General features: G+C 39.2%; 1 protein-coding gene across 3 annotated transcripts; it reads right to left on the bottom strand.

Annotated features, from left to right (window-relative positions):
- Positions 1 to 326: 326 nt before the first annotated feature.
- YIPF6 (Yip1 domain family member 6) lies at positions 327 to 21,384 on the bottom strand. Of its 3 annotated transcripts, none has more exons than XM_004450438.5 (7): positions 20,866 to 21,384; positions 12,101 to 12,229; positions 11,048 to 11,126; positions 8,654 to 8,696; positions 6,264 to 6,389; positions 5,785 to 5,942; positions 327 to 3,982 (listed from the first exon to the last, which is right to left on the bottom strand). In XM_004450438.5, the coding sequence occupies exons 1-7, from the start codon at positions 20,920 to 20,922 to the stop codon at positions 3,864 to 3,866; spliced, it is 711 nt and encodes a 236-aa protein (XP_004450495.1). In that variant the 5' UTR covers positions 20,923 to 21,384; the 3' UTR covers positions 327 to 3,863. The 3 variants fall into 3 exon arrangements, with proteins under 3 accessions (XP_004450495.1, XP_004450496.1, XP_071069046.1); XM_004450439.5 differs by having other exon boundaries at positions 327 to 665; XM_071212945.1 differs by having other exon boundaries at positions 20,832 to 20,961.
- Between the last annotated feature and the right edge of the window lie 632 nt (positions 21,385 to 22,016).

Genomic DNA, 22,016 nt, shown 5'->3' with positions numbered 1-22,016 from the left:
GAATTATAGTGCTCTATCATAGGAGGATTACAGAAGATGCATAGGGAGCACGTAAGAATAGTGGTCAAATCCATAGAGATAGAAAGTAGATTTGTGTTTCCCAGGAGCTGGGAAAAAGAGAGGGAGAATAGGAAGTGAGCCCAAAGGGGCACGAGATTTCTTTATGGGATGATGAAAACGTTCCAAGATTAGTGGTAATAGTTACACAACTATGTGAATATACTAGAACCCACAGAACTGTACACTTTAAAAGGGTGACTTTTTATGGTATATATCAATAAAGCTGTTATTAAAAAATACTTAAAAAACAGAATCATGCCCAGCACTGAAAGTACCCAATAAATGTTTATTATTAGTAGTAATATTATTATTTGCCACCTTATGGCCTAAGTAAACCCCCAGAAATTCTCTATTTTTAATAAAAGCCCACAGAATCTAGAAAAGTATTTCTAATTTACATACATGAATTAGCATTCAAACAATTCCCATCCAATCTGTCTCAGAAAATAACAGTCTAATTAAGAATCACAATTTCAGTGTTTTACATTGGACCAAAAAGTTACAAGCAATGGATGTCTTATCAAATCACAGTAGGTTTTAGATAAATTCCTATGACTTGATGTTATGCAAGAACTTGAATTGACAGGAGATTTTCATTTTCATCTCTAGGAATAAACAAACAGGCAGTCCAAATACAGTAAGTAGTTAGATTACATAAAGTACACCAAAAAAAAAAAATAGCCAAACACAGGCTTGCTAGCCTTTTAATCACATTTTGGGGGATACTATTTATAAAAAGACAAATATGATAAACTGTAAAATGCTTAACAGTCCCATGACCCATGACCCCACCTTGCCCAAAAACAGAAAAAAACCCACCACAATGAAAAGATAAAATTCAACAGACATAATAAATCTCTTAAGAGGCCAAAGACTTGATGATTAATGGTTTACTTTTATGACTATAGTGTACATTCAAATATGTTGGCAACAATTGAGTCATCATCATCTAACGAGCCATTAAATCCAGTCATTACCTTTCCTATTGCTAAGAATATGACAATGGAGTCTCAGAAGTAGGAACAACTAAAATGTGGCATTGGTGTGGGAAAAGTGGCCATGGTGGCTGCTGGGTGCGGGGAATGGGAGGAAGAGATGAGACGTGGAGGCGTTTTCGGGACTTGGAGTTGTCCTGGGTGGTGCTTCAGGGACAATTACCAGACACTGTAGATCCTCCCAGGGCCCACTGGATGGAACGTGGGAGAGTATGGGCTATGATGTGGACCATTGACCAGGAGGTGCAGCAATGCCCAGAGATATACTTACCAAATGCAATGGATGTGTCATGATGATGGGAGAGAGTGTTGCTGGGGGGGGAGTGGTGGGGTGGGGGCGGTGGGGTTGAATGGGACCTCATATTTTTTTAATGTAATATTTTTTAAAAATGAATAAAAAAATTTTTAAAAAAAAGAAGTAGGAACAGCAAGTGGTGTACCACATGAGGTACATCACCCGTGAGGACAGTGATGTACCACATTCTGCAATGATGCTCACAAGCTTGAATTTCATCTGAAGCATGAAACTTCCCAATTCATGGAAAAGGGTTTCTTTTTTTAAATCCAATTCCTTTCTAGTCCTTATTTAAAAAATCAGCCATGGACCTTTGCAGCAAATGAGGTAAAGCTGTGTGGAAGGTTACACCTTCGAGAAAGGTCTTGTCATAAAAAGCAATGCAATTTCTTGCTATAAATTAAGAAAATATTTATTTATACCCTCAAACAGACCACTTTCAGGAAAAGATAACCATCTATATTTTATCTACATTTAAATAAAATATAATTTACTAAGTCATCTAAGAGCAACAGATTAATACAGAATAAGCTGCCTTGATATCCAATAAGTGTAAAACACACTCTTACACACCAAAGTTGTGGCCTTAGGAACTTCTGACCAAATGTTTAGCCTGGGTGAAATTTGGCACAGAGTTAATTCCCTTTTGAGAAAGCAGTGATTAGTACATAACTACTTCTTTTAATTTTATATTATAATCAATGGGACAGATCATGAAACAATTTTAGAAGAGATATTTTTAGCAGGAATTTAGAAAATGCCAGACAATGGATAATTTAGGACCAGTTTCAAAACTGGCACCAGTTTCAAAATATTTGCCAATTAAGATCTAAAACACTGACTTTGTTCTCATAAGGGTTTATGTTAAAATTAAAAGGGTAAATTGCAATAAATACAAATACATAACCAAAATCTCTGGACAAGGCTGGGATAAAGGGGACCAACATTGTTGTACTTTGTTACAGACTGTCACTGCAAGGATGTGCTTGCCCTAGTATTGTTCACTTGGTTAATCTGGGAATGGAGAAAATATGTTAAACTTATATGTCTATGTGTAAACAGCCTTTAAATATACAATAAATATTTAAATTCCTATAATAAAGGAAAAACGTTAAATAAGAAATCCTTATCTTTATAAGTAACTGTATATTTACAATGAATGTTTTCTGCCAGATTCCTAACTGTAGAGCACTTCAATGTGCTATTTATAGAAGATAGCAGCTCCTATTGCCTTAAAGGAGTCCCATTTAGCTAGGAATCAGCCTGTCCCAGATGCTCTGCTCCCTGCAAAGCTGTCACACTCGTGTGCATAAATAGTTGAGAGTTCAAGTAGGTGCACATATGCAAAAAGTACTTATCTAAAGGACAAGTAATTAGCTTTACAAATAAAGTATAAAACCAAGGAAATAAATTATTTCCCAACCCCCCAAAAAATCAACTAATGAAAAAAAAACCTCTTAGCCACTACTTAAAGGCGGCAATTGAAACCCAACTCATCCTAAAGATTTAGATACTTAGTTTATCAGCCATGAGGACACAAAATCCTTCCATATTCCTATGGTTAAATGCAGGCTTCTGATTCAGTTTTACTTTACAAATTAGAGGCCAGACTACAGAGAATAATGAAGAGTACTTAATAGCTAATAGCTACACTGTACTAAACTGCCTCATTCCACCTTGAGAGAAGATGCCCATGTGATAACAGGCATTATACAGAACTACCATTCTAAAATTTTGAGGTCTTCTACTTGAGTAAGCTCAAACATTGGACCCTTGAGAGCTTCAGTCAAAGGAAAATTAGTATATTTACTAACATCTTAGCTTGCATATTCAGAGCTAGGGAACAAGATAAAAATCCAAAGTGCCACTGAGGTACTGTTAAACATGGCAGAAAGATGTATACTCAAAAAGATCAGTGACACTTATTCTATTGCTTGCTCTCTCTTTTTTAAAGCAACAAGTACAGAATTTTCTCTGATCAAAATCTAAACTTAGGTTAATGTATGCTTTTTCCTCCCACATCTATGAACCTTCCTCCTGATTTCACTTTGAGAGAAATAGGAAATGGATACAGACTATCCATTTTTGTTTATGAAAAGAGAGGCATCTTCTAATAGTCATAAGGCAATGTGTTTAAGAGCTGCACATAAACTGATATTCTTAAAACTGGAAATATAGTTAACTCCTTTAAACTTGTAGGATGTACCCATGTGCTTTTTCCAGTCATTCACTGGCTGTCACCCAAAGGGACCACAGTGACTCCACCATGCTTCAGAGAGACATTATACTGCATATACTTTGCACATGAATTGTAAAGAAATAACATCATGTGGAAAAGGGCAGCCTTTCAAACAGATTCCTAACATAAGTGGTGAAGTTGCTATATGGCTCCCTTTTAGTCTCCTCACCTACCCAATTACCAAACACCACCAAAATAAGACAAAAGAGGGCCAGAGGCAAAGCTCTGTGGTAAACTGTGTCATTCAGATGGTCTTTAATTTCCTTTTCCTGCTTTACTGGGGAGTAAAAGTGAGAATCATCCAACTGATGATGAAATAGAACAAGAACACTGGATAAACAGCAAGGGCTTTGCGGTTTGGAGGCTGGCTATCAGCAAGAAAAGCTGTAGAGGCTAAACAAAGCAAAACAAAACAAAAGGAATAGTTAATATAAAAATATTGTCACAACTAACTTATTAAACTTGGTGGGGCTTAGCATACAGAACTATGGTAAAAACTCAATTTTATTTGTAATCCTCAAAAAAAAAGGGGGGGAAGGGGGACATTCTGCAGCATAGTTTTCCAGACAATCAAGGGCTTCTTGTTACAAGTAATAAAAGCCTTAAAAATTGTCAATCGTGGATGGAAAAGAGGCTTTACACTTCCCTACTTATAGTTATATGCAGAATATGTTTTAACCCTTTACTGAAAAGTATTGAACTTTACTGAATAAACTTACAAATATGTGTAGGGTTATTTGCCCTTATAGTCATTGGCCTCATGCTGCTGTACATTTTTAGTAATTGTTCTTATTATTAAGCTATCAGTCCTTTAAATGCCATTCCTCTTGTCCACTCAGGAAAAAGCCTACTCATCTTTATATTTGTCAAGAATCACAACCCTCTAGGAAATTTTTCCTAAACCACCATCTGGTATCCCATCACTCTGGATAAATGGCTTACTCCCATCTCCTGTGTCCCTACTATAACCCACACAGACTTGCATCTCCCACCTGGGACTTTATTGCTCTTGAGTATATCAGGCTGCCCCACTAGACTGTGAACTCCGAGGACAGAGATCATTTGCATTCCCATTGTCTAGCACTGTGCCTGACACATATTTGCTGAGTTAAAGAATGAATGCTTACAGCAGCTTCCGTCCATGCTTCTAAGATGCCGCTTTCTGATCTGCTTTGGGTCTGGTTAGATCACTCTAGTTAGAACTATATGTATGGTAAATTATCAGGCTCTTAGTGAGGGAACAAGGGGTTCTCCCATGGGTAAAGCACCCAAGCTTAATATGCAGTCTTTGAAACATTAACTCTGGCTCTCTCAAACCTTTTCTGGATTACTTCCTAGCCTTCAACTGTGTTCTAGAGCAGTAAGATGTTACTGTACTTTAAAATATTAGGCAGTCTATTTATCCCATTAAACCAAGAGCTGGTGAACACTTCTAGTTTAAGATGGCTTTGAATTTTAAGAGAATTTTCAGAATATGAAAACAATGAGTACACAGTTCTTAATCACATAAGCAGCATTCACTGCCACTGCTATAGGCTCTTCCTAATCTTTAGCAGAAGTTTCTACTGAAGCAGAAAAATATTACCTAATGACAATTACTACCTGTGCTGGCAGGTAGTATAGTTTAGTTCTTAGAGGTATTGATGAGCTTGAGCATGAAACTTGACTCTCCTCATTAGCTTTGTGTCCTAGGGCAAGTTAAATAACTTGCCAACAAAAGTCTCTGTGACTTTCCTCATCTGCAAAATGGGACTAATAACAGTACTTATCTATTAGGGTTACTATGAGAATTAAATGAGATAATACACATAAGCACCTATCCTATAATAAGCAATCATTAAATGTTAGCTATTATTTTCTTTATTACAATTCATCTGCCAGGAAAAGGCCCTAGTCATTTCACAAATCACCTATGCCTCCTATATACCAAGACTGAGCTAAGTTTAGTGTAATTTCCTTTGTTAACAGTGTCCATTATCCATTATCCAGATACCAAACTTAACATGGACATCATCCCCTCATCAATCCTTACTTAGAGCAATATGTATGACGATGGCCTTTTCCTGCTTTACTGGGGAGTAAAAGTGCATTGCTCACATCTGACTTAGGGATTACAACAATACTCCTCAACTTGTCTCCATCTCTAACCCATGTTTTTGTTGGCTCTAGTATTGTAGTGGTAAGTACATTCTTACCTATAATAGACCAGGCAAACATCACAGTCACCACAAAAAGCCGAACCATGAAGTTTATTGGTCCTGACTCAGCCAGAAGTACTAGCCGGCAAACAAGCATTGCCACCGTCAAAGGAAGTATACAGTAACCCAGCACACAGAGGCTCTGAAAAAAAGATCTAAAAAACATGCATTCATAAAGATCATAAACACAGCTAATCTGTATCAAGATACAGTCTATTACACAGATTTCCATATATCATAGACTGCTACCTCCCTCCAGATATATAAGGTTTATACTGTTAACTTTAGTTTTATAAGGGCATGCCTCCCTATTACGCATATGCCCTAATTTTTCTCTCCCCATATTCTTCCTCTATCTGTCTGAATTCCCCTTAAGAGTCAACACTAAATCCTAGAGATTTCTAGCCTGGCTTTCCTAAAATTTAAGATATGCCATCTGGCAAGAGAAAAAGAGGGTGCATTTTAATAATACTCACATGTTTCCTCCAAGGAGCTTTGAGTTGAGGGTGATGGTAACTGCACCAAACCAGACAATGACAAACACTTCTGCAAACTGGGGCCCTCCATCTTTTTCGCTATCTGCAGAGCCTCTTTGAAGCATTCTGAAGCAGGGAAATAGTATAAGAATTATGTAATCTTTTACTTAAAGCAACAAACTTAAGGCACGGGTCCTCAAATTTTGAGTCTTGCTCTATTCCTCACCTGCAGATCTATAACATATAGGTGCTGCTGAAAGGAAAATGCTGTAAATATTTGGCAAGGCCCCCTTACTTCAAATTCCAAAAGTTCCCAGGCTATAAGGGGTACCCTATTAGACCTTAATGAAATGTTTAAATGGGTTACTGAAGACTTTTTTAAAAAGCAATGGTTATAAACTGAAGGGCCAAATATGGCTCACAGACATGAGGCTTTGAGTCCAAATAGTACTTAAAATATTTTTCAAGTAAAGTTGACATTATTTTTAAAATAGGAGGTTTTGCATAAAAATCTGTACTGTATTTCTGTCTTTTCTTGAAGAATCAAATGAATGGCTAATACTATGCCTGCATTCCTATGTGGCAATAATCAGGTGCAGCTGAAATAGCAGCAGGTCCCTTCACAAGGAGCTTACAGTCACCATTTCACTATCTAACCTACCTCATGCATTCAGGTTACTTATCTGGTCCTTAGACACATTTGAATTTGTAATCCTTAGGTTAAGGTTTTACTTCTGATATTTAAAAATGGAAAAGTCTATAAACCCATTGTTTTTTTTTTTTAAATCAAAGCATACAGATTACTACACTAAGAAAGTTTGCTTGGAAATTGAGTAGTTGAACAGTCACTTAAATATCCTCTCTAAAAATATTACAGATGTAAATCATTTTGAATTTTGGACCTTAGAACACATAGACTCAATGGTATTTTTTCCAGGAAAATAACAATTAACACCAAGTTCACAACCTCTTCTCATTACATAGCATAGAGAAGTCACACAGTAAGTCTTGCTCTGCTTTGCTGTCTGCCAGTATATGCATGCTTTTGAATTCTATGGTTGTGTATACTCCATTCCAAGTCCTGACAATCAGATGCAAAGAATGCCGGCACTCATAGCTCATTATCGGGAATCCCTATTGTTCAGCATGGTATGATGGAAAGAACATTAACTAGCCTGGGAGTCAGAAGATGCAGATGCTGCTGAGTTTTATCACTTAATAGACAAACTGGAGCAAGCCACTTGCTATCTTGGGACTCCAGTTTCCTCCTCTGCATCTAAGTGGAGTTATACTATATAATCACTAAGGTTAATCTTTCAGAACTAAAGAATTACATGCTCAGAGCTTCTAATATAAACCCTTCTATCAAGGCACTGAAGTACTCTCTGGTTACAGTTATTAGAGGCATAAGATATAAAATTCTACACTAGTACTTAAACTAGCATATATTCAATTTAAATTTAAAAAAATGAATAAGAAGCCAAAAAGAAACTTGTTGAATTTAAAATCATAAAAAGGTTAGACCTGGAAGGACCCTCAACCATATCCTTTAATGGATATGGAAGAGAACACCCAGAGGATTTAGATGGGAAGTGATGTGAACAATAAGAGGAGAATGGGCAGTCAGGAAACCTCAGGTTGAATCCCAGGTATACCACTGATGATATGATCTTGGTTAAGTCCTCGACCTCTCTGAAGTACATATGTACTTCATGAGTACTTCATGTTTTGAGGATCAAAGAAGAGAAGTTTTCTGTAAACTGAGAAAAATCATTATACAAATTTTGGTTATTAGTTGCCCAAAATCACATAACTAATTGATAGCAGTCAGGATGAGAATCCAGAACTGAATCCTAGTTCAGTATTTTCCCCACTCTACCAATGGTTATATTCCCCACTCTGAAGGTACCTTCTTCTGTTCTCCCCCTTTACATACAATACACAGGGAAAGCATAACACTTTGAAACAGAATCTTCTTTTTAACTCTACTATTACTTTCTAATTTCTCATTCTCATTCATATTTTATTAAGATTGAAAAAGACAATGTTTGCAAGCAAATGGTACTTAAATCTAAAAATATTAAATACAATTTGTTTAATTATGGCGAAGTGGATGAGAGTAAACAAACACTTGTTGAACAGAAATGGCTAACATATGCTAAGAAGTCATTGGTAAGCAAAGGTGGGCATAATTTTCACATCTTTAATTCCATCATCTTTTGAACTGATCTAAAAAGCTGCCTGACTTTTTAGGTTTAAACTCAAAAGGAGGACAATATGTCATAGAAGTCCTAAATGAAATGTTCTGTGAAAATTTCCCTCGATTTTGAAACTCCAAAATAAAGTCTAGTCTACCTCAAATGACAAAGAAAGGAAATACAAGTACTTACAATGCAAGTGTCACACAGAGAATCAAAGGACCCCATAAATCCCCTACAAGGCAAGAAAAGACAGAATATTGCTAAGAAACAAGCATGTAGTATTTTCTGTCTTGAGTCCAATATCTATCTACTTCTCTCACTCTCGGAATTCAGACATCAAGGCTGTCTTCCTAAATCTTCCTACCTCTATCCTTCTACTTGGTCTCCCTGCCCTCCAATTCTGAATACACTTCTTTCCTTCCATGTATCCTTTAAGTTCTGTTCACTTCCTATCCCACAGATCACCTCTCCTCACATCTACTAAGCTGTATTTCAGCATGCTGCAGTTAAAGACCAATGGACAAGGAGACAGAAGATCTAGGTGTCCCACCTCCCACCCTTCACCCTTCACGGTGAAGTCTTTTCACCAATTTGAGAGAGCATTAGACAGGACAAGTATTATTATGCTCTTTTCATGAATATGAAAATCAAAACCATGAGGGAAGTAACTTGACAAGGTTATATAAAACAGTTAAGAGGTGGAGCTGGAACCAGAATATAGGTCTTCTGATTACTAATCCATTTCCACTCTGTCACAATGCTGTCATATTTTATCATTTTTATATTGAATCAATATGGATTTGCAACTCCTACAAGTCAAAAAAATATTGGTAATTTCATAAGTTTCAACTTTTAACAGATAACAAATTGGGCTTTTTTGAAAACTGTAAAAGGCTATGCCAATATCAGGTCTAACACTTAGTATCCCTCAATCAAAAGTCGCCGAGTTAGGATGCCAGCAGCTTAGAAACACACAGCTTAGAGCACAACTACCTTCCCCAACTAATCTGACAAAAGGTACCTATCATCCCACATTTAATTTTAATCCCATATGTATACAACTTTATTAAGAGAAAAAAGCAAACATATATACATGGCTTTTACTCCCTTATATAAATAATTTTGACACCAATACAGAAAGTTATAAGACGTAAAAAAATCATAATCCTACCACTCTAATAAAACTGTCATTCTTATTAATTTTTAACTCATGAAATGAAAAAAACTGCTTTTCAATGCACTGGATTTTTGTAATTCATTAAAATCCATAATATTTTAAAATGCGTTTTTAAGCCATGAATTTTTTCCCTGCCACTTTGCCAAAGGCCATTATAAGAGAGTAAGGCAGAAATGCAAATCTCTGGCTATGACTGGCTCACCCTTTGTGCCAGCCTATTTACCTTCACATCAGGAATGGACCTTAACATATATATGACATTGTTCAATCAGCAAACTAACACACTGGCACCATGAAAACACGCATTCTTATGATGCCATGGGCAGATCATAGCTTATTTCTGCATGCTAACTAGAGCAACCTTGCCCTGAATGAGCCACAGGAGCAGTTGAAAGGATATCTTCACATCTGGAACAGCATGGTAAAGTGGAAAGTTCATAGAACTTGAAAAATAAGTTCTAACCCTGCCTATATTATCTTGGCAAAACACTGAGCTTCTCTGCAATATATTTTCCTCATCTGTAAAACAGGAATAATAATTCCAACTTCATAAGTCTGTTATAAGAATTTAAAAAGATACCATGGGGGGGGTGATATAAAAGCACCAGTTTAACAGCTATCATTTATTAAGTGCCCACTAAATGCCAGATGTTGTGCTAGATTTATATACATTATATTATCTCTAATCCTCACTAACAAGGCATGTTACCCTACAGACCAGGAAACTTGAGCCTCAGGGAATTTAACTGTCTTATCTAATATCACACAACTAGTAAAGGAAGGTAACCCATGTAAGATATCATTGTTACTATTCTCAAATAACTGACTTAATTTTTCTGGTAAAAGTTACTAGGAAAACCAAGACGGCTTGAAAAGAAAAGAAAAAAAAGCCTAAGAATTTTAAGAATTCTCAATAAGAGCATAATTTATCATGAACACTATTTTAATAGACCTCTTAACAAAGAAAGCAGTGATCAGATTAAACGATAGTTATGAAAACAGAAATGTCAATAAAGGTATACTATTAATCTGCTAATAGATATTAGCTATTATTCTAACTGTGAATTTAAACATTTTGTCTTTCCCCGGGAGAGTGGTAGCTCTTTGGTGGAACAAAGTCCCTATGTGTTAGCAGCTTTCGGAAATATTTCTTGCCGTGTCTATTATAGTATTTTCCAGGTGAAAATGTAAGGCCTATATTTATCAGGAAGGGCAGTATCTTAAGCAAAAGCTTCCAACCTCTGAAATTCCATTCTAAATTTTTAATTTCATTCAAAAAATTCATTTACATACTTTTTCACCCAGCAATGATATCAGTTTTATTAACACAGAGCCTTTGTCTCAAAAGGTACTTATGAGAAGTTACAATGGGAAAAAGCAAATCCTCAAAAACCTCATATACTTACAATCTCTCAAAAGAGTATTACTTTTCCTTGGGTATAAAACATGCATGAATTTTTTCCCAACGGCTTTTAGGTCACGCATCTGAAAGACATAACCAACTTTTTGTATTGTGATGACCAAGGTTGCCTGGCAGCCCCTTCACTTAATCTGCCAAAATTTCTTTCAGTTCAATCTTCTGGAAACCCTTCATTGAATTCTGTAGGTATAACTCCAGGTCAACTCCTTTGCTATGCGGACAAACCAGAGGTAAGGTATGATTTTTCTATCACTTTCCCACATCCACCAGTTCTGTTTTGATTTTGAAAACTCCATAAGGGAGAATTATATGCTAAAGAAACTAAAATAACAGCACTACTAAAAGCTGCTCTGCAAAGCATAAAATGTGACATTCAATTCCTATACAGTAAGGTCCCAAGAGCCAATTACCTTGCTCCCTAGCTACCACATCCTATGCAACATATAAAATAAATTGATATCTAACATTCCCAATTTAATGGGTAAATGAATCCCAGAAGCCAGATAAAAAGAACAAGACATTTGAGGAAGGGTATGGCAATGCAAATATAACTTTTTACAATATAGTTTCAATAATTCTATCCTGCTTTTTTCACCTAGAAATTCTCCATGCCATTAAAATTTCTCTGTAAACATGATTTTTTGGTGGTTGTTTAGCATTCTACCCTACAGATGTAAAATAATTTTCTTAGCCAATATCCCCTCTCACTGCTCATTTAGTTTATTTCCAACTTTCATCTATTGTTTTTAAAAATGCTGTAATGAACATTTCTGTTTATCAATATTTTTCTGTATGTTTTACTTTTCTTATGATACACTGGAGGAGAATTATTGTTTAAAAAGAGAAACATTTTAAGATTCTTAATACCTATTACAGACTTTACAAAAGGCTGTCTAAATTGTTCTCTGGGAGAGAATATAAACCTTCAAAAAATAAAATGTATTGAAAATCAGTGAATTAAAAGAAAATACTATAAAGAGCTATTAGTTATTTAGTCCCATAATATTAAACAGAAGTCCTCTCAATGAGCCTAACTTACAATGGTATTCCGAACAGATTCATTTAATGTGGAGTTGTCAAATTCCCGAATGCGAGATCTCATAGGAATTGTGATTTCTCCTTCTACGGGGATGTCTTGTGAGATGGAGACGTCTGAAAGGCCTGCAAACTGAGAAGTAGAAAAAAATTAAAGCTTGTAAAAAACTGCAGCACTCCCCCAAAACATCATTTCCTTGAGAAGAGAGACCATTTCTTTTTGTAGGGTTTTACACAGTAAAGTAATGTGTTAGCACTACAGACATTAAGCAATGCAATTAACTATAATTCTTGAATGCCTAGATCTTGTAATTTGAAGATGGAATATAATGAGAAAACTAATCTAAAGTACATGCTGTAGGCACTTTTATGCCCTCAAATTTTTGGCTTCTTTCAAATGTGAAATCTTCACTGTGCACTCACAAGCTAGCAAGATTTAGATAAAGACCTGTAGAGCTATTAAAAGGTGACCTTTTAACAATCACATCTTTTGTGGTTGATGCTGTGGTTGGTGTATACTCAGCAGACTTGAATCTATGGACTGGCCATGTGCCAGGTGTGCTCTGAGCCTCAGCAGATATGCTATTCCTATTCTCCGGTTCGTTGGACTTACCCAGGTCAGCTAGCAGAGAGGTGAAGATGGTCAACCACCCCACCAGTGAACCGAGAGTGCCTACAAATGCAAGCAGGAGAATCACATCCATCAACCACGTGGGACCTAAGCCCCCTCTCAATATAGATATGGAGTGGACATCACCATCCCAGGAAGAAGAAAATATGAATTAGAGTGAACTTACTGGTATTCTACTATAGAACTATTGTGACTAGTAATGGAAGAAATTGTAGCATTGATATGGAGAAAGTGGCCATGATAGTTGCTGAGGACAGGGAGAGGGAAGAACAGATTGATGTGGGGGCACTTTTGGGACTTGGAGTTGTCCTAAATGATACTGCAGGGACAGATGCTGGACATCATATATCCTTCCACAACCCACTGAATGTACTGGCGGAGAGTGTGAACTACAACATAAACTATTATCCATGTGGTTCAGCAGAGCTCCAAAATGTATTCACCAAATGCAGTGAATATGTCACAATGATGAAGCAAGTTGTTAATGTGGGAGGAGCCAGTGGGGTGTGGTGTGGGATATATGGGGACCTCATATTATATTTTTTAATGTAATATTTTTCATGATCTATGTATCTTCAAAAAATACAATTAAAAAATAATAAAATTTTTAAAAAACACAATCACATCTTAAAACAGTCACATTCCCTTTTAGCTTCCATTCCATATTAGGCTGTAGTGGCCTCTGCTGGCTAAAAGAGAACACAACATGGAGTCTGAAGGGAACTGGAAAGAACAGGGAAATAAGTGCAAAACACACCTTGATCTATACCTTTTACCAGGTTACCTGGCAAGCACAGATCAAATAACATTTTCAAAGCAAATTAAAAGAACATAAACTTTTCAACTCCATCTTCAACTGTCAAAATTTGATTATCATGAATGAAACTCTGGAATCTACAAATTCCTAAAAAAAAAAAAACAGACTCAATCCCTTCTCATATTGCTTTTGGTCCATGGGCACAGTTCTGAGTGAGCAATAGTTGCAGGTAAATGAAAATATAAAAATATACTGACATTTTGGGAAGCATGACACTGTTCAAAGAACTTAGGAGAAACAACTTCTCAACCATGCTCATAACAAAAGATGCAAATTAAAACCACTTACAATATAATTTTTTCACCTGTTAGGCTGGCAAAACTCTGATGATATACTCTGCAGGTAAAGCTGAGGGGAAAGAGCACTCCCGTTACTGGTGGGAATACAAAATGGTACACTGCCCTATTTAGCAGTTTAATATTATTGATGAATTCCAAAAGGAAATATTGGATTATGCTTGTAATCTTATATGTACCTGGGCATGATTGAGTTATTATTCGGGTGTTGAGTCCCCACCCCTTGGTATGTGGGGACACACAGATAAAAGGCATGGCAAAGAATAGTGTTCAGAGTTTCTGATGTTGGAGTTTTGATGCTGGACTTTGATGCTGAAGACTTAAGCTTAGCCCCAGGAAGTCAGCAGAGGAAAGAGAAGTCAGCCCCAGGAAGAAAGAAATCTTGAACCCAGAGAAAAGCAAGCCCCAGGAATGTAGGAACCCAGGAAGCCTGAATCCTCACAGATGTTGGCAGCCATCTTGCTCCAAATAGACTTTGGTGAGGGACGTAACTTATGCTTTATGGCCTGGTGTCTGTAAGCTCCTACCCCAAGTAAATACCCTTTATAAAAACCAATCAATTTCTCGTATTTTGCATCAGCACTGCTTCGGCTGACTAATACACACTATTAGAGATGAATCTAACAACTTCTAGCTAATTTACACACCGGTTCACCCTTTAACCCAGCAACCCCACCTTTAGAAGTCTATCTTAAAGATGAACTGGCAAAAATACAAATACACAAGACACCTACACAAGGGTCTTCACTGTGTCATTGTTTGTAAAAGCAAAAACCTGAGAAAAATCCAAATGCCCACCAACAGAGGGCTAGGTGAATAAACTACACTATAGCCACACAATTGAGTACAATGCAATAAGAAGGAACGGGAATATCTCTAAAGAACCATTATGGAGTGTTAAATAAAAAAGCAAAGTGGAGAAAATTTTGTATGGTACACTACCATTCATCTAAGAAAGGTAGAGGATACAAATATACATACATATCTGATTATAATTTTCTGACTGTAAGAAATAAACCATATGATTTCAAAAAAGAGGGCATGGGGTGGAAGAAACAGGAAGGCAGGAAGGGAAGCTAGACTTTTAAAAATATACTTTGTTCTGAAGCCATATAGATAAGTCACAGTTAAGAGACAAAATTAACATTTAAAAGCAATTCCTAAGAATTGAAAGAATGAAGCAAATGAGCCTACAGTATGTTGAATTAAACATACAACCACAAAAGGAGGAACTATTTCAAGTCACTTTACAACATTCTATTTTTTTTATTCCGAAGATATTTTAATTCCTTATTAACTCTAATTGTACATGCATTTTGATTCTGTTAGTATCTTGATAAAAGCATAAACCTTTGCATTTACAGCAGTTTGGAAGGACATACCTCAATTTCAAAGGTAACCAAAGTTTCTCCTTTCTGGCATTTTATGATTTTCATATTCTCTTTTTATTTTTTTTAAGACTTATTTATTTCTCTCCCCTTCCCCGTCCCCCCTCCCCCCAAGTTGTCTGTTCTCTGCGTCCATTCACTGTGTGTTCTTCTGTGTCCGCTTATATTCTTGTCAGTGGCACCGGCAATCTGTGTCTCTTTTTGTTGCGTCATCTTGCTACATCAGCTCCCATGTGTGCAGCGCCACCCTGGGCAGGCTGGACTTTTTTCACGCTGGGCAGCTCTCCTTACAGGGCACACTCCTTGCACGTGGGGCTCCCCTACGCGGGGGACACCCCACGTGGCACAGCACTCCTTGCTGTGCATGAGCACTGCGTGTGGGCCAGCTCATTACATAGGTCAGGAGGCCCTGGATTTGAACCTTGGACCTCCCATGACAACACTCTAATTTGACCTCCACTTAGAATGCAGAAAGCTGGAAAGAATGTCCCTCTCACCACAATAATGAGAAAATGTCAGATAAACTACAAAAACCATAACGTCTCTTGACCCATCAGAGAGCTGAGGTTGCAAGGCAACCATGTAGCCTGAAATGTAAGGTAAAACAGGCACCTCCAAGAAGACTCAGGACCAGAGTACTGGTTCATCTATAGGAGAGCACTGGAGGAAGAGAGAACAGGCATAAAACAGATGGGTAAGAATGCAGCTAAAATTTTAAATGAATTGCTGAAGGCCGAGTATGGACTAGCATGAGAGTACAGAATGCCTGGAAGCAACAGACACAAGGAAGTTCCCACTCACTTACAGGCTCTTCTCCACAGACTTCCACCAGGTGCTCAAAAGAAGGACTGGAGATAGGGCACTGTTGCAGGCATGAGGGAGGGGAGCAGCTGCTACTTCTGAGAAAAGCAAAGAGCCCACCCAAGACCCTTTCCCCTACAGAAAGTCTTAATACTACTGGGGGAAGGTCAGCAAACTGCTGCCTCTGGGCACAAGTAGAGACCTATGTCTGCAGAAAGGGGGGAAAAAAATCCCTCTATTCTTGGAGGGAGGAGCAGGAACCATCCTGGGCCTTCTCATGACTTTACTGACACTGGCCTCTAATAGTAGCCTCATCATCATCAAACACAGGGACCTTTTCTCAGCTTTCATCCTCTTCGAATCACTCTGCAGCATTTATGTGTAAACCACCCTTTTTTTGTCTTTATTTTTTAATATCACATTAAAAAATATGAGGTCCCCATATAGCCCCCACACCCCTCACCCCACTCCTCCCCCCATAACAACAATCTCCTCCATCATCATGAGACAGTCATTGCATTTGGTGAATACATCTCTGAGCACCACTGCACATCATGGTCAATGGTCCACATCACAGCCCACACTCTCCCATAATCCATCCAGTGGGCCATGGGAGAACATACAATGTCTGGTAACTGTCCCTACAGCATCACCCAGGACAACTCCAAGTCCCGAAAACGCCTCCACATCTCATCTCTTCCTCCCTTTCTCCACCCCCCAGCAGCCACCATGGTCACTTTCTCCACACCAATGCCACATTTTCTTCAATTACTAATCACAATAGTTCATGAATAGAATATCAGTAAGTCCACTCTAATCCATACTCTATTCCTCCATCCTGTGGACCTTGGAATGGTTGTGTCCACTCCACATCTATATCAAGAGGGGGGCCTTATTCTCTCTTCACTACACTACACTCTTAAGCTCCAGGTTATGTGTTTTGAGATTCTTTGCTGCTTTCTATTGCTAGGGAGGCAGGGCAGTGCAGTGGAAGGAATGGTATCAAATCTTGGCTCTGCCCTCACCTGGAAACAATACTGCTATAAATAAATAACACCTATAAAGTACTTAGCACATAGTCAATGTTCAACATAGAGCAGTTGGAGAGTAAAGATTAAGAGTACAGGCTCCTGGAGCCAGACAACCTGGGTTCCAATCCCAGCAGCATAATTTACTACCTGTGAGACACTGAGGGGGATCAGTTAACCTCTGTGCTTCAGTTTCCTCATCTGTAAAACTGAGATAATGGTACCTTTGTCTTGGGGTTGTGAGAAAGAAAGGCATTAACACATATAAAGCACTTAGTGGCAGACACACAGCAGGGACAGGATAAATGTTAGCTAAGGTCAAGTGCCGTAGAAAGTCAATTCCAGTTCTTTTACTAAAGTGCCTGGTGTTCCCCAGCCTATCACCCATCTTAACCCTTCCTCAATATCTCCTTTCAAGAGAATTAGCAACATTGTTCAGTGACCTTAGTCAGGATCTACCATCCTGCAACCCCACATACATTGGACAGGGCTTTGAGGCCTTCAGCTAGTGGACCCTATTTGCTGACTAGCCCTCAGTGGGGGAAAGGTGACCTGGATGGCATGCCCTTCCCCTTCTCTATGTGCAGGCCAATTCATGTGTACACAGAAACACCTGTGTACTGTGCTGCCTGGCTTGGGTCAATGAGGGGAGCAGATAGGGACAGGGCCAAAAATATACAATAAATGCAGGAACCACAGCCCTAAGAATGCAGTTGGGAGCAGATGGGTGATACTATGACCAATATCCTGGAGAGAGAAAGGTGTCAACAAGGGGGAACATCAAGCAGAAACCAGCTCAATCTAAGACACCTGGCTCCAAGGAGGGAATGGAAAGGTGGATAGTGGTATGGCCTCCAAACAGCTCTTCCTTAGGGGCCAGATTCATCCCAGACCCCAAACTTAGCCATTATTATACTTCTTCCTGCTCCCTAAATATAGAAAAGAATGACACAAGATTCTGTCTTTTCAAATTCCCATCTCTATACAGATGACCCCAAAATCAACATCTCTAGTCCTGACCTCTTGCAAGCCCTGAAGTCCAGGTATGAAGGTCCAGCTGCCTGTTGGATATCTACTGGATGGCCTGATAGCATCTCAAACAAAATATGTGTGACACTAAATTAATCAACTTTTAGGGACCTCATCCAGTCAGCCTTCCTCATGTTACCTATCCTTGTTCAGGGCACTGCTATTCTCCCAGTTGCTATAGCCTTGCTTTTCACAGTGTGGTATTGGCAGCAGCAGCACCTGGAAGCCTGTAAGAAATGCAGAATCTCAGGTTCCACCCCAGTTACTGAATCAGAATCACCTTTTTAACTTTTTAAGACTTCTCAGGTGATTCCTATGTACCTTAAAGTTTGAAAATACTGTTGGAAGACACATTCTCCTTAGCACTACAAGCCCTCAAGGATTCTGCCTTGTCTCTCAAATCATTATGTCCCATGCCACTGCTCTTATCCAGATCTGATCACTTCTTTCCTGAACTACTGCAACAGCTTCCCTGGTCTCCTAGATGCCAGACATTCCCCACTGTAACTCATCCTACATTATGCTGTCAAATTCACAATTGACAAACCTTCCCTCCTCAAAAATTTCCACTGGTTTCCTTGTTGCCTATTAAACCTCCTATCCTAGAAGTAAATAATGAGAGAACATTTATTGTATGTGCCAGGCATTCCACTAAGAATTTTACTTGTCAACCCATTTAATCCACCTAACAATCTTTTGACCTAAGTATTACTGTATCTCCACTGTACATATGGGGAAACTGAGGCATAGAGGAGTTTGGTAATTTCTCCAATATCCTATAGCTAGTAAGTGGCAGAGCTTGGAGTTAAAACAGAGGCAGTCTGGCTGCAGAGCACACATTCTTAACCCCTGATCCATTCTGCCTCCCTAAAGTCCCCTTACCTTTTAAGGCTTACCTCCTATTACTTTCCTATGCTTCAGCCAAAGTGATTTATCTGCCAGTCTATAAATATCTTACCACCTTTCAACCTCTGTGCCTTTTCCCATGAGAGGCTGTACAGAATAAATGAAAATAGTCTGGGCTTCAGTGTCAGATCTAGGTTCAAATTTCAAGCACAGCCACTAGTTAGTTGTGAGACCTTAAGGAAATCATCAAACCTCCAAGTCTCATGTCCTCATCTGTAAAACATAGCTAAAAGTCTCCAAATTGAAAAAGTTGCTGTAAAGTTTAGAAAATATGCAGAAGATGCCCAGCACTGTGCCTGGCACACAGCAGGTACTCAATAGTTGGCAGCTTTTACATTCACCTGGAATTCCAAATGTTCTCCATCTCCTCAAATATACCTTCTACCAAATATATCTCTACCTCTTGGTCATCCCAAGTGGACATGATAATCCCCTCTTTTACACTTCCCTAATATTTTACTTGTAGCTTTATCTTAGTGAAGTATATTTGTCCTTTCTCTACCAATTAGTCTGTAAGCAACATAGGAGGTCCTCTGTATTCCCTAAAACTCCTAGCACAGTCATTGCACATTGTGGGAGGTCAATAAACATTAGTTGAATAGATGTGGATTGGATACTGAGTAGTGAGTGACTAGAACTACTGAAGTTCATTGGGGAAAGTTTCATGGAAAAGAGATGGGGCAGTTTAGATGAAAGATTAGGAAATAAAATGAGCTAAAGCCATGTCAGTACGTTATGTGTATACATTAGCTCACTTAGGTTCAGAAGTGACTTTCTCAAGGTCACAACTGCTTCATGAGAACTTGGACCTACTCACTCTCTTTCACTGCTGTATCTCCAGTGCCTAAAAGAGAACCTGGCACGTAGTGGGTACTTAATATTCATTTAATGAATGAAGAGATGAACAAATAGAGCTGGTAAGCAACAGAACTTAGACTAGAATCAAGTTTGCTTGACTCCCAGTTCAGTTCTCTACTGTTAGGTTGCCAATTTGAAACAGGGAAAAGGGAAGAACCATCATTGAACAACTACTACATCCCTGAACAGTTTGGGGGAGGAGGAACCTCAGGGGCAAAATCATACTCCTCTGTTCACTGCATATCAGTATCAGTTATTGTATTAGATACTTTACATAAGGTATGTCATTTAATCTTCCTAAAAATTCTTTGTGGCAGATATTTTTATCTCCATTTTACAGATGAAGAAACACCTCCATGAAATGGCTTGCCGAAATTCACTCAAGTGGCAGAGTGAGTGTTTCCCCCTCAGTCTAACTCCAAAGCCTTTGCTTTTCACACTGGCCCACTCTTTGGACTTGAACTTACAACAGAAATCCTACCACTGTAGAGACAGAAGCAATAGAGTATGGGGAAGAGGATGGCAAGGAGTTGCAACAGGAAGGGCGAGGGATTAAACTAGCCTACCGAGGTCACTGAACAACTCAAGAATCAAGTTATAAGCGACAAAACGTTAACATACCATGAGAAGCAATCTCTCATTACTCCTAGAATGCTGCTACAACAAAATGGCTAGTGCCAGGTCTTGATAAAATGAGAAGACAGGGGAAGAAAATGTACTTAAGAAATCACCTAAAGCTCAGTATTTAACACAATGTAGGGGGTCAGAACGAACCCTGAGAGTATGGGAAAGGAAAATTAGAATTAGAATTCCCCCAAGAAGGCGTGAATGGAAAGAGGGCATGGGGAAAAGCGGTTAGCCCAGCGCACCGGGTTCAGTGTCCCGACATCGGGTACCGGAAGAACCTGTCAGGAGGGAGGGGCTCCGACTCTCGCGCTACAAGCCCGTCACCCAACTTTCTTAGGGGGGACTCTGCCTCACCCTCAGTCCCCTTCGTCGCAGATCCCAAGCTCACCAGGGGCCTGGGGGTTGCTGTCTCGCGGTCACCTGGAGACTCTACGGCTTCCGCCATCTTGGCCCTCCTTCTCCCGAGTCGCTCCCACAGGCCTTTGCGAAACCTGAGACGTGGAGACGGGAGCCGGTCACCGCGTCAGAGCTCCGCGTGTCACCGGAAGACGCCTGGCAGGAACCGGCAGTCCGGGCCCTCCGCGGGGTGGAGAGGGGGAAGAAGGGGGCGGTGCAGTCGCCCCTCCTAGCTTCTTTGAGGCCAAGTGTCGCGGAAGACACTACCTCCCTCCCTGCTTAATATTCAGCCTGGATTCTCAGGTCTTTCCGTAGGTCTGAGAGTCCCGCCTGCCTTTATCTCACCGACTCCACCTACCCCAGCTCACTTTCAGGAATTAGCTTGGAGTGCTCCTCCCCCGGCACAGCCCCTCTCTGAAAAAACCTTTCGCCTCCTGGGGGAAATATCCTTTCTTTCGGTTCGCCTCGCTTTCCCACAGAGAAACTTCCAGTTTCCTCGTCCCTTGAATACAAGAATAATTCCTTCCTAATAGCTCCCTTCGCCTCCGCCTCCTGCCCTCCTGCTGATTCCGTGCCTTCTTATCCCGCTTCCGAGTCACTTCAGACTTCCCTTTGATAAACTGTTTTAAAAACCTGTTTTCTCCACACCGACCTCCTATTTTCTCCCTCAGTCCCTTCGGAGGTGGGGGGAGCCTCTCCGTAGACACTGGCCAAAATTTTAATCCCACTTCAGCTTTCAAAGTTGGTAGGCGATTTGGGGAAATTACCTAAAATGTCCACGGTCTAAAAGGGATAATGTAAGAATAAATTTGTGAATACAAAAACCTGCACGGCCCAACCTCTTCCCTACCTCATCCCTGGGCTTTTTAGGTGTTTCTGACTCAGTCTTTACAGGCTACTGAGCTATGAAGAGGTCTGGTTTCATTGAGGCAATAGAATGATTGTTAACACAGTCAGGGACACCTGGGTGTTCAGGGTGTGAATACCAGTTTCCCCCGTATTTAACAAACAAGATAAATAGTTGTGAAATAAAGTGCTATTTTTTTTTTTGGCTAGGTAACCCAGGAAATCACCCAAGTAGTAAATTTAAGGAGGAAGAATGTGGAAGGTGGAGGGACACGGACAAGTTCCTAAAAACATCCA

The sequence above is a fragment of the Dasypus novemcinctus genome, chromosome X (genome assembly GCF_030445035.2).
Source record: "Dasypus novemcinctus isolate mDasNov1 chromosome X, mDasNov1.1.hap2, whole genome shotgun sequence".
Taxonomy (NCBI): Eukaryota; Metazoa; Chordata; class Mammalia; order Cingulata; family Dasypodidae; genus Dasypus; species Dasypus novemcinctus.
This window is presented reverse-complemented; position numbering and strand designations above follow the sequence as displayed.

Coding starts and splice junctions, on each gene's coding strand:
- YIPF6 (XM_004450438.5), bottom strand. CDS start 20,922: ATGGCGGAAGCCGTAGAGTCTCCAGGTGACCGCGAGACAGCAACCCCC. Junction 8,697..11,047: donor TAATACTCTTTTGAGAGATT/GTAAGTATATGA, acceptor CTTGCCTTGTAG/GGGATTTATGGGGTCCTTTG. Junction 6,390..8,653: donor CTCTGTGTGACACTTGCATT/GTAAGTACTTGT, acceptor TCCCTGCTTCAG/AATGCTTCAAAGAGGCTCTG.